We start from the raw sequence: 12,998 nt of genomic DNA on the forward strand, positions 1-12,998 counted from the left end.
ATTCAATTATTTGGATGGGTGAGTGAATACATTTGGAAATATAACGTATGTGTACAATGGGCTCTTGCCCTATTATTTGTAGCAAGGCACGTTTTGTGCCCCTTTAGTGCCATTGCTGGTAAATAATACATTGGGTTCTTTATTTCATATTTGCTATATAACTGGCCAGAATTAGATCAATAGAAACTACAACGTAAAGTATATATGATAGTTCACTAGCTAAGTAGCTAGCTAACCTTTTAATTTATTAAGGGTCTCTTCCCATCTTTACAGCCTCCCTCTGCTGGAGTAGGGATGTTCAAGATAACTCAGTTAATCATTTGCAGTTATACATGTGCTAAAAACTTGAGTAGTGAGCTAAAATCCAGCTCTCTATCACATTTTTGATTTCTTGAAACCTGATGACGATTTCAAATTGACTGACAAAAATTGGCTGGTGTGCATGTAAACACAGCCATTATTCTGGCGCTTGGTACACACAGAAGACAGAAAACCTACAGGCTAATTCAGTGAAACATCCAGTGGATTTTAATAGGACTATAAAATGCCATCCAACCATCTACCTCATTCCCGTCTGTGTTTCTGTATGATGCTAAATTTGGTGCTGCTGATTTTTTCCCTTACTGTTACTAATGTTATCACCTAAAAAATCTAAAGAAGCTCATAATTGGAGTCGTCTTTTTCTAATTCCCTTCACATAGTTAATTTTCCCAGAAGCAAATGCTCGAATATCAAAATAAGTCAGAATGCACATCCCTATCTGCTGTTCCGCTTGTCTACATAAATGTTTTATTGATTGAAAGTTTAGACTCAACCGACAAAATTTCACAACTTGTTTTGATACAAGTTACAGATTAAGAAATAATTCATATAAATTACAGCATGCTTTTGTTTTGTTATGATTTACAATAACCGTGCCTTCCTAAGGTTAGTGGAGATGTGCTTGGTGATTTTCCTTCTATTGTGTCTGTGTGCTATCAGTTTAAATAGCTTGAACTTCTGCTTCTGGCCTCTCCTCCCTCCGTCCTATCACCATGTAATTACAGAGCGGGGCTAACAGCTTGTAAAACACACTCACCTCTGAACAATGGATATGCCTTTGGTGTGGCTTTCAAACGAGTACCTTACAGAGGGTCGTAGAGCACCTGCAATTAAGTCTGGACACATGGAGACTTTATCAGTGATTCATTAGCTGTGTGATGTGAGTATACTGAGTATAAATGCAGAGGAAAGCCTAGATTCATTTGCTTTTGTTTAGTGTTTCAGTGCTGCTGGTCTGTCGACCAGGGTCAATGGATGTGCTAGGACTCCACTTTGCCATTGTAAAGCCTCAAATGTTGCGCTCATTTGTCTCTAATGTTGTAGAATATGTCATTTGAATGTCATAAATGCTTCAAATGACTGTGCCTTAATTAGCATCAAGCCCAGGCCAATTTTCACTCATCCCCCTCCTTTCTAAATAATCCCCATTGCAAGTTATGAAATTCTGAAAATTGTTGCAGTAATTGAGAAATTTTTGCTGTGTTGGAAAATCATTGTAACAAATCCAATTACGTTGCATTAATCATTTCCTAACGTAATTCAGCAGGAAACCTTACAGGGTGTACTTAGATGTATATCTGCACAAGCACTTTTCAGAGACCTCACTCTTGACAATGTTTGTCCATATTCCCCTGAGCACTGTTCTTATGGGGTCTGGTTAGAATTGTGTGTGTGTGTGTGTGTGTGTGTTTGTGTGTGTGTGTGTGTGTGTGTGTGTGTGTGTGTGTGTGTGTGTGCGCTTAAACACATTGCCATGTCTTTGTAGCAGGAAGTGTGTTTAAGTGCAGACATGTATGGAAGTTTTTGGTAGACAAGATCAAGTATAAGCAACATGCTGATTATTTGTTTTACTAAGACATAGAGAGGAAATGGTTTGAAAAGACCTAATAATAGGAAATGATGATAATTACTGTAGCTTTCTTTAAATTACTTTTTGGCACAAACATGAAGCCCAGTGAGGGTAAATGTCAAATTGTGTTGCTTTTGAGTAGTTATTAGATCTTTGAAAGTGATCGTGCATTTACAAATATATATTTGACCTTTGTAACTTGAATGGTAGAGCACTATGTATATGAAGGGCACTGCCACACTGGTGGCCAACATCTGCCCTCCATGTGTGTCATTCAGTCTGAAAAAAAACAGCAGCATTAATTATGGGTTTAGGTCACAGACCTAATGCTGTGCTGATGTATACATTTAAAGCTGTAGTTTTAGGTGAGTAAGTTGCAGGATGAAATTGTCCCCAAGCAATCAGATTTGCTTTTCTCCTCATCTCACAAATATATCAGCTGCTTTGAAAGGTCCTTTTTCGGGTAATTTACAGTCTCATTTGTTTTTTTGCACTTTAATATGAGTGTATCAATTCCGTGTTGGGCCTCTGTCTGTTACTGTTTAACCCTATCGAACCGAGAATCTCTCCGGTCATTCATTCTAAGAATTTGGTGACAGCTCCTTTAACTTCATGGCATGTGCATGACTGTGCTGGCCACGGGGAAACCTGTCAGTGTGCAGAATTCCTAAAAACTACATTATTAATGAAGAAGAGTAGACTTATCAGTGAAGAAGAGTAGATTAAAAGCCAGAATTAACTACTTTAAAGTTTTAATTATACTTTCTTGTTGTGTGACACTATTTTTAGTGGACACACATGCACAGTGGCTATGACAAAGTTGTCACTTCATCCATAGCGTGTTGTGAGTGAGTCTCTGCTGGCTCTAACAGAAGCAGTCGCCTGGGCTGGTGGCTTCAGCAGTGTGACTGAAGGGCAGTACTGTAGGAGGGGAAGTGGCAGAGGTGGAGAGAGGGCTGGCATGAGACCTGGAAATAGCAGCAGTGTTAACGGTAGAGCAGACACTGAGACTAGCTTTTGGCCTGGAATTAGCATTTCCAGCAGCCAGGATTACCTCTACTAACATTAAATAATGCTCTATGTAAAGTGTGGTTATCAAAAGAACACCAGAATTACTAGATATTATATTTATGTAAAGTATATATCTTTATTTTACACTTTAAACTGTAGGTTTATTACTCAGAAACTACTATGCATTACTCAGTAATTATCCTGAAACTGCTGTGGAAGTTATGTAGTTATGTTTATGAGGAATTGAGATGTGGGCTTACATGCAGACCCTTAAGGGGTCAAGGCTATAGAGGGAAATAGGTGGTCTGCAAATAGTGGAGCACTCAGGCTTGCCTTTTGTGGAGAGATTACAGACCCCTGGTTCAGCCCCACAGTCACAGATGGAGCAGGTGGTTCATGTATTCTGGGGTTTGGATTTTGACAGTGATCTCATGGAAGGGTCACAGGTCGCTCACACAGGTACAGAACCACAGCACACAATCAGGACTTCTGGTTTGCATTCATCCCATGTCCTCAGAGGATTTACATTTAAATTCCTTCCATACCCACCAGCATATATTTGGCCAAAAAATACAAGTTACTCTGTTTTCCCTTTAACCCCCAGTGCACTCAGTCAGTCAAGATGTTTAAAGTCTGCTTCTTTGCTACAAGGCTAATGTATCTAACAGGTAACAGAAGCTCACACCCCACCTGTTTTTCACACAGTTGTCTCAAACCACAGCATGTTGTTAGGTATTCTCAAATAGACTTGCTCATGTGGTTTCTGACTGTATTGATTCAAGTTTTAATGAAGCCAACTTCTAATATTATACATCTTGACCAGTTGACTAGATTTGGAGTCAGAAGAACATTGTGTAAATGTGATTTTTGCTTAACCAAAAGTAGAGACATTAAAGGGAAACAGAGATTAACTGTAACCTCATCAGGGAGGAGCCTGTAAGGAGAAACTGTCATTGACGTTTGGCACACAGTTATTGTCAGCGCTCTGTTCCTGTCTGTATCCCTAAGCACTTAAAGATCTTACTCACATCTGACTTATGATGGCATGTTTGTGGGAGGTTCTGGAGGGACCGTTTAGGAAGTACCAGGCTTTGCCTAGTTGCTCAGCAGGTGGAGAATGTCTTGTGTAAGTGTCACATTTCCCCTCTAGTCTCCCCTCTAGACACAGAGCCCAGTGCTGTGTCGCCAAGAGCAGACTAACTCTCTGGAGTCAGAGACAGGCATAAGGGGGGAATTCTTTGCTCTTTTTTTACACTATGGAGGAACTGTTCACTCCTGAAATTTGAGACGGCCAGAGCTGCAGAAGAAAATAAAGGACCCAATGGTGTCCCAACTTTATAACAAAGCAAATAGGCCCTGCAGTGATAATCCCCACCTGGCATACGGTGCCAAGCCAAGCCCAAAGCAGCAGGAACTGAGGGCAGAGGAGCACAACACATACCAGAGAGAGAGCAGAGGGGGGTGAGAGATATGTGAGATGGATTGAAAAATTGAGGAGAGGATTTAGGATGGCAACAGACAGAGAGGGCAAGAGGAAGAGCCAGAGAAGCCCTCTCTTTGTCTCATCTTCCAGCTCATGTCAGGGAGATTAGCTGAGACTAGGCAGACAGGAGGCCAGAGAGCATGATGGGAAATATCCAGTCCAAACTCATTACACTTGTTATTTAAAGCATTGGAGATATTGTGCTGCCCCTCGACCCAAAAGAGCAGATTCAATAAAGGCTTAGCGGCCTCTGAAGGGGCTTGGGTTTATTCTAGCAGGCCATATAAAGACTAGAACCCAAGGCAGCAAGATATTTCATTTATTAATCCTTATCACAACATTGGCTTTTGTTCTACTGTAACAGCAGAAGGCTGCAGTCCACGAATGAACTCTCTAACCAATCACATAGCTTTACTGCTGTGCTGGAGCATCCTGAGCTAGATATGATCAGTTTCAGACGAACCATCGAAGTGAGCCAGATTTTTGCTCAAGCACACCTGACTCAACTCACAAGTTAATTACCAGGTTTGTTTGGTGTGTTAGAGCAGGGAAATGACCAAACTGTGGTGGACACTGGCTCTTAGGTCCCCTGATTCCCTGATGTAATCCAACAAACTATTCAAAATAATGCACCTTTTTAATGTACCACAAGGAATGTCGCTATTCAGGCACTTTATTTTTTCTATCTTTCTGAATGTTCATGTGACCATTGAGCTGACTGTACATGTCCTATAGTGTGTCATATATAAATGCTTGTTAACTGTTTTGCTATGGTCAGTGAATTCTGAGCCTGGCAGGTTAATAGACTGCATGTCTTTCTGTGAAACAGCTGACCAAAAAACTCTTGTTATGAGTTATGTTCCCCAGGGCCAACAGTAAGCCAACAGCAGGGCTTTGTTAGCTGCCTCCCCTGCCAGCTGTCCTCCTACATTCCTGAGTCTCTTGTCCATGTAAGGAGAGAGTGGCAGAGGAGCTGGGAGATAGCCAGTCTGCTTGACCTGATCCTCAGATCTTTTCTGAGCTGGGCATTTGATTGAGAAAAAAAAACTATGCAGTGCCCTTTCATTTCATGGGCAGACTAACTGTTGAGCTGCACTACAGGTGTTTTTTTTTTTTTTTTACAAAACTTAACTGTACTGGTCTTTTTTCATTTGGAATGAAGGTCATATTAAGAGTAATATAAGGACTAGAGTCACTCTCCCAGTATCCTGAAAGAGCCTAGACATGTTTAAGGGAAAGTACCCTTTCTTGATTCCCTGAGCCTCTTTCCAAACCTGTCTCTCAGCCTTGCCACCCACTTTGTGTAAAAATTAATCAGAGGGAAGGGATAAAGAAGCAGATGAATGTGGCTTTTTCACTTCACTGTAGCCCATATTTTCCTCATTTCCACTCTTTTGTATGTTCCTGCTTAATTTCACATTTAGGGAGATCTCTCTAGGTGAGATATAACCTTGTGCAGTAATTATGTTCACTGTAGCTTGAGCTTGGAATCTGTTGGGAGTTGCAGTGACTACAGGAAAGGGGGCAGATACAGCTTTTCCCTGGCATTAGTGCTACTGCTATCTTTGCGGAAAGAGTCCAGTGTGCTTTGTTACTTTCCCAGCACTGTCAGCCCTGCATGTGAAGTGGAAGGGTGTTTACAGTGTATAAAGTCTGTCTACTGTGTGTGTTAAATTGTGTATTGTCTGCTGTTTGTCTGTGTGTGGGTACAGCTTGTGTGTGGAATAGTGAACTGGGCAGCAGTTTGCAAGGTGGTGTGGTGCCAGACAAACACAGCTGTTTGGTGTGAAGACTTAAACAGGTCTCCATTGATATTGTCCATGGGTTCTCCTCTTCAGACTTTTCCCAGGCTCTTCATGGTTCCGCTTATATAACTATGGACATGATAGCACTTGGCAGGTTTGGTTCAATGAAAACATTAAAGCGATTGCTCTGTTAGTGCAGTTGGTTAGAACAACAGAACGTTGTCAGTTGGACCTCGGTGTGCACTAATTAAGCAGCTTAAGACACTCTGAGGAGGTCAGTCTAGGCCCACTTCCAAACAAACTGGTGCAGATTGGTCGAAATATGAACACGAAACAGACCGAAGGCTTTAAAAACACAGAATGAACTTGTCAGGATTGGCCCCTCCCAGTCTGGTCCATGTGCGTTTGTTTTGGTTTTGTAACTCCGCCCCTGATGGTTTTCACCTGTCCCTCGTTATCCCTGTGCATTTAAGCCTTGTGTTTGCCCTTTGTTTTCGCTGGTCGTTGTTTGCTCGTCGTTTTTGTGCTGTTTGTACCTTTGCATCCTGTTTGGTGTTTATCTTGTCATGTCTGTCCCCCGATCGCTTCGTGTTGGCTATATGACCTTGGACTGTTCTGACCATGACCCTGGATTTGCCCTTAATAAAAGTCGCTTACCTCCGCACATGCGTCCGCTACTTCGCTCCACATTACAGAACTACAGTTATCTTTTCTCTAGATACCTTCTTTGGTACATACAGCAGATAAAGCTGTCACTCTGGCACATGGACATGTTTTATAGTCTCTCCATGAATTGTTGTTTGGTGAGTTCACATTACATGTTTAAAATGTACTTTACCACCTTTGCAGTGACGAAAACATTGTTATTGTACCCGAAATCATTGTCCAAGTTTGAAGGGCATTTATGTGGTGCCTCCTGGTTGGAAACTCTTTTTTCCCAAATAAAACCACCTGAAAGCTTATGAAGTTAATAGAACAAGACCTATGAATACATTCAGAGCACAGCATGATTCAGAGTTAATGTTTACCATAAAATCTGCCAGATCAGTGGTGACTTTTGATTGAATGTCAAAAAGGTCAGTTTGAACACTGAGCGAAACTGAGCTAAAAGGCAACAATGTACCATATTCTGCTTTGGTCCAGACCAAGGGAACCGAGCTACACATGTAAACACACCTTAAGATTATTGTAACCAGTAGTGTGTTTTTATTGTGTTCTTTGTGTTTGATTACCTGTTCTGTTTTCGCTATGATTTTAAAATATTTTGGCTTAACATATTTGAGTGTGTAGATGACTCTGTGTGTGTGTGTGTGTGTGTGTGTGTGTGTGTGTGTGTGTGTGTGTGTGTGTGTGTGTGTGTGTAAAAGCACCTGTTCCAAGTGCTCAGTTTGTTTTGCCTCTTGCCTCCTGTTGTCCAGACATCAGGTCTCCATGACCATCTGATGTTTCACATGGAATTTATTTCAGGACCTCTAATGGATTTTAGCTGTTATAAAAGTTTATTTGGCTAACATGAAGGACACTTGTGCTCAAATGTACACATGCAGGCATATATTTTCTCTTACATTCTCAGGAAGGACTATATTTGTATCCAGACTTAGATGTGGCTGGGGCTAGCCGAAGGTCACTTGTGCAGAAAATCCTCAATAACCCAAATGGGATAGTGCACTTCATTCACAACAGTAGGCTTTAAACTCCAAGGGCTCATTTCTAGGTTCACTCTTTAATTCCTTACGTCTTTAACTGCAAGGTTTAATTATTTAAATTGTTAGTTTCATAGGGATTGAAGTCTGTGCTTAAGGGACTCTCTCCTTCTCACCCTCATGTTTTCTTCATCATTCAGCCCTGGCTACCACCATTGCTCAGGAGCCTGACCTTGCCCATGGATGCACCCATGGAAGTTGTTATCCAGCAACCGGTGACCTCCTGGTTGGTCGAGAGAAGAACCTGAAAGCTTCATCCACCTGTGGTCTCTCTAGGAGAGAACCCTACTGCATTGTCAGTCACCTACAGGTAAAGCGTCAGCCAGTGCCTGCTTGAACTTCAAATATTCCAGCCAATGTTGATTACTGAAACATTTATCCTTCTCATATTGGAACTATGGGGAACTGGTTGAGCTTTGACCCTAAAGATTGCCAACATTTGTCTTGTAGGAAGAGAAGAAATGTTTCCAGTGTGACTCACGCCGGCCATACGATCCTAAATACAACACCATCAGTCACCGCATCGAGAATGTCATCACCACCTTCAGACCAGACCGTAAGAAGTGCTGGTGGCAGTCTGAGAATGGTAAGACAATCAGCTTGTTCAGCTTTAAATTTAGCTCATATTCATACAATAGAGTTCATTCAATAAAGAGCATCAAGTATAGCTTTAGATATATTTTCCTAAAAGGCAGAATAATAAAGTGATGAAGTGATTTAAAGTACTTGTCCAAGCTTATTAACAGGGCTGTGAAGAACTTTATCAGCTGCCAGTGGGATTGCCAAGCCTATCAAACCCAACTGTTTGAGTGCCCTCAATGAAAACACTGTGTATCATTAGAGCACTAATGTTCAGGTTAGTCTATTAATACCATGAAAAGAGTGCACAGTTAGTGTTCATTCATATTGAAACTGACTGCCAAGATAATTAGGTTAAAAAACAAATAAACATAAGAATAAAGTGAAAATAGTAGAACATAGTTACTAATAGAGATGGTGGAAAGGCGATTGTAGACACAGTAAAGAACAATATAGAACAGGGTGATGGTTGATTTTAAAGGCCAGACCTCCACGTTCAGCACATCTCCCTGGCACACACTCCCCAGATGTACTGTTGATGGAGATAATTACAGAGCAGGCCTCCTGCTGGCACAGCAACAGAGATGAGAAGAGCACCCAAACATTACAGACTGAGATCAACACACAAAGAATGAAAGGAAGAGAAAATAAAGTTAATCATGTGTAAATCATGACTTTCAGTGTCATTACATAATTAATATGACATTAAAAATGCATAAATCAGTTTTGTTGATTGGGTCAGTTGTTCTTCCCACACCACAAAGCAATCAGGCTGATTTTTAGCCCCTCCCAACGATCATAAAGGTGTCATGATTTCTAAACAATTATCTTCCCAAATTTTCTTGTGGTGTGCAGAATTTATAATCTTAACTTAGCTCCTCCAATCTACTCCCTCTGCCCCAATTTCAAATTGTAAACATGTTTTTGGGGGTGGGGGGTGGGAGGACGGTGGATCTAATTGTTTCATGAAAGACCAATAAGCAACGAGATCTGAGCTGAACAGAGAGTGGAGTTTAATGGAAGGGTAGAACTTGATTTATCCAAATACCACCACTATGATAATGCTTATTTCCGTTAGCGTCACTATGTGAACTGTTTTGTTAGTTCCAGGCTAACAGTGGTGTAAGTTACCTTTATCGTGCTACTCTGTTTGTTTAGATCTAACGACACATTTGTTCACAACAATTTCTGTTAGATCCCAGGACATGCATGGTTTGTGAGCATAATTTGAAAGTGTAGGGAATCATGTAGTGTGGTGAGGGCTGTGATTACAGGACTGAAGAACAACCAGCAGCAAAACAGTAGGTGAAATCAGCCATTCTGTTTCTGTCACTCACATTTTGAACATCGGATAGGATTTATATAAGTCCTATAGTGTTGGCCTGATATGAATTTGGAATATTTAACCCCTTAAAAGACCAGGACCTGCCGGCGGGCCCAAAGTTTTATTACATACTTCTGTAACCTGAGAACAGTTCAACCAGTTTCTTTTGGAGTCCCTGTAGTAACTGAATATTAAGCCTGGGGTTTTAAAAGATAAGCAAGCTTCATGATCATTTGGATTGTTTAGGTCCATTGAAGTAACTAGTCAGTTAAGTAATCTGTTAGGCTTAATATCAGGTGTTTAGTTTATGTGGATATGTAAAGTATTTAAATTAATTAGTTTAGTTTGTTTTGTCAAGTAACTTTGAGACACTTCAAAGTTTGGTGTTTGGTATTCAGGCTCACAGTTCTAAACCACTTCAAAAGACTTGAATAATGAAATGGTGAATGTTACAGTGTATTAAAGTGAAGTGAGATCTGATGCACAAATACATCGTTCATATTAGAACTTTGTCTCATACAGTAACTGCATAGCATGCTTGTCCTGTTTTGGAGATGCAGGAGATATATATATGGGACTGAAAGCCCTTGTGTCTTTATCAGCTGTGCTAAGTTAGTGGAAGCTGTGAAGAACATGGAAAGTTGGGAGTTGACAGGAAACGGCGGCTATTTTTGCTCTTGGTCACCATGGCATCAGTGCTTTTGCGATGACTATGTAATGTAGTGAACAGTAGGTCACTTGTCCAGCTTTTCAGCACTCATCAAAGTAAGAGGACATTCCTGTTGGCCCCTGGAAGTAATGAAGTGTAGGCGGAAGTTTGGATGGGGTGGATGTTAATTAGCTTGATTTGGTTGTCTGTTGAACAACTTGTACCATTGCCCTTTTGAGGGAAAAAGAGGCAGGTGCTTGTTAGTGTTGGACAAGAGGGCAGTCTTTTGTGTGTATCTGACTTCTTCTGTGTTGGGAACTCTTAATGCCTCTTTCCTTGCAGTAGAGTTTTTCAGTAAAGTCTGAGTATAATTATTAGGGCCTGACTGATTGCTATCAAGGATGTAGAGGTAAAGTCACGTCAGGCTTTATCATCATTTCAGCTAAATGTAAGAACACAGTGAAACAAACTACATTCCTCCAGGACCAACACAGGAACACAAGTGCAAGACAATGCAGTACAATAAATAAATAAATAAGTGAATACGAAAAACTTACAATAAATACAAAACAGAGCACAGGCAGTACTCAGAGTATATGGAGCTATGCAAAGGAGAATGTAGCATACTATGACATATTAGCAGATAGCCTAGCGTATATGAGCGTAGCAGTCACTGAGGTAGCAATCAGAACAGCAATGCTGTACAAAAATGAGTGTAAACCCTAAACCTCAGTTGGTGCCTCAGTTGGTGTATAACTGTGAAACATTAGACAACTATATATGTAAAACAAGCATTTCATGCCTTTAATCACTACATATCTTTATTATTTCTTTTGGGTTGCACTGCTGTTTTGCTTCTTAAACTGCATATCCTAGCAATTAAATGTAATATCTAAATGAAGTCATAATATTTTTGTTAATATGAATTTGCCACTGTCAGTCCTGGATGGGGTTGGGAATCATTGGGAATTGTCGGACAATTCTTATTAAAAACTCAAGAGAAAGTGTTTCTGTTCTACTACAACTTAATTGTGTTACACATTCTGGCTCTCTGGCATTTTTTATTCTCTGCAGGCTTTTAGTTTCAAACTAAAGGGCTATGACCAAAATATGAAGTGTTTTCATGAATGAAACCATTGTGGCAGTATTTAGTGCATGCTTCTGGTGGCATGATGATCTCTACAAGCAGAAAACAGGCTGTTTACGGTGTAAAAAGCTCCATTGGATAGGTTGGTTTTCAGATTTTTGAATGGAACTGAGAGGTAAGGGTGGGGGGGTGGGGGGTGGGGGGGGGGGGCGTTTGAATGGAACTGAGAGGTGGGGGGGCGTCTAAACGAAACTGAGCTGTCTGTAGCTATGCTTATTAAAAATCAACTTTGATTTTTTAAAGAAATCTCAAAAGGTGAGTTAGGGAATATATTCTAAGGAAAAGTGAGTAAACCCTACATAAGTACACATTTAAACGAAACAGATTTTAAAAGTTATTTGTAAACTTTCAACATTTATAGGATTTATCCTCCAGTACATGCTGGGCCGATATTAAAAATCAGATTTATGAGTGTCGGGAACAAACTTCTAGACCCTAATCATTATCTTAAAAGAAAAGGAAAAAAGGATTAAGGGAATGGGGGAGTGTGGCCTAGGCACATTGGGTTTTAAAAAGAAAAAACAGAAACTTTGAGTCAGTTCCATCTTTTCCTTTATGTACACCCTGGCACCAGCTCATTCTTTTCAGTCCAAGATAGACCCCACCTCTCTTTTCCTCTCTTTCACTTTTCTTCCTGTTTAGCTGCTGGTTGTAAGAGGCAGGTCAAGTGCAGTTCAGCCAGCAGGCAGGTTTTGCTGCTACAAGGTTACAGCTGTCTTATTGGAATAGAGAATAGGACAGTTAGCTCACTGTAGCTGTTGTTGGCTTCTACCTGCCTCTCACTCACTACACTTTCATTATGTTTATGGACTGAAGTGTTACAGTGGAGAAGAGACATGAGAGGTTTTATGTGGTAGCAGCACTTTATAATTACTACACTTCATACAACATCTTCTTTGATTTATGATGACACATCAAAGGATCTAATGTAACCTGTGCCGATGTTTTTATCTCTTGAGTTTTTGAACAGTGATCGTTCTAGTCAAGAACATTACCTTTTGAATACATTAGATATGTTTTTTTAATTTATGCTCCTCCTCTTTAGAAACTGCTTAGCATTATACATAGTGGAAAACCCAGAGCATCAAATTGCAGAGCTGATGGCAACATAATATTTGTAGCTAAGTAGAAGAAAGACGGATGGGTTATAATTTGCTCTGTGTAAGCTTTTCAGCAGCTTAAGTGCAAGCTTAGTTATGGTAGCACTACACTTAAGTTATTCTCTTCAAGTCTGATGAATGAAGTGTCTGTATTCTGTGAGTTGTCAGTGTGACAGCTCATTAAATTAAATCTTAACAAAATTAATTTCAGCACATTTCAATGTATTGTAATTGCCACATTTTGATTTTGAGGCTTATGAAATACACTCAGTATTTGCAACATTATTTAGACATTTACTTCCCAGTAATATACATATTAGGGCTGCATTAACAAGTAACTTAACTATTTAACTAAACTGCGAATTA

The 12,998-nt window shown here is 40.2% G+C and overlaps 1 protein-coding gene across 3 annotated transcripts in view; it reads left to right on the forward strand.

Annotated features, from left to right (window-relative positions):
- Positions 1-12,998, forward strand: part of lamb2 (laminin, beta 2 (laminin S)) — a 43,824-nt gene that overhangs the window by 7,686 nt on the left and 23,140 nt on the right. For all 3 annotated transcript variants that reach the window (XM_017681522.2, XM_017681523.2, XM_017681521.2), the window contains exons 3-4: positions 7,974-8,143; positions 8,284-8,419. In XM_017681522.2, the coding sequence (XP_017537011.1) occupies positions 7,974-8,143; positions 8,284-8,419 (306 nt within the window). The remainder of the gene's footprint in view (positions 1-7,973; positions 8,144-8,283; positions 8,420-12,998) is intronic.

Source organism: Pygocentrus nattereri, chromosome 9 (genome assembly GCF_015220715.1).
Source record: "Pygocentrus nattereri isolate fPygNat1 chromosome 9, fPygNat1.pri, whole genome shotgun sequence".
NCBI classification, from domain to species: Eukaryota; Metazoa; Chordata; class Actinopteri; order Characiformes; family Serrasalmidae; genus Pygocentrus; species Pygocentrus nattereri.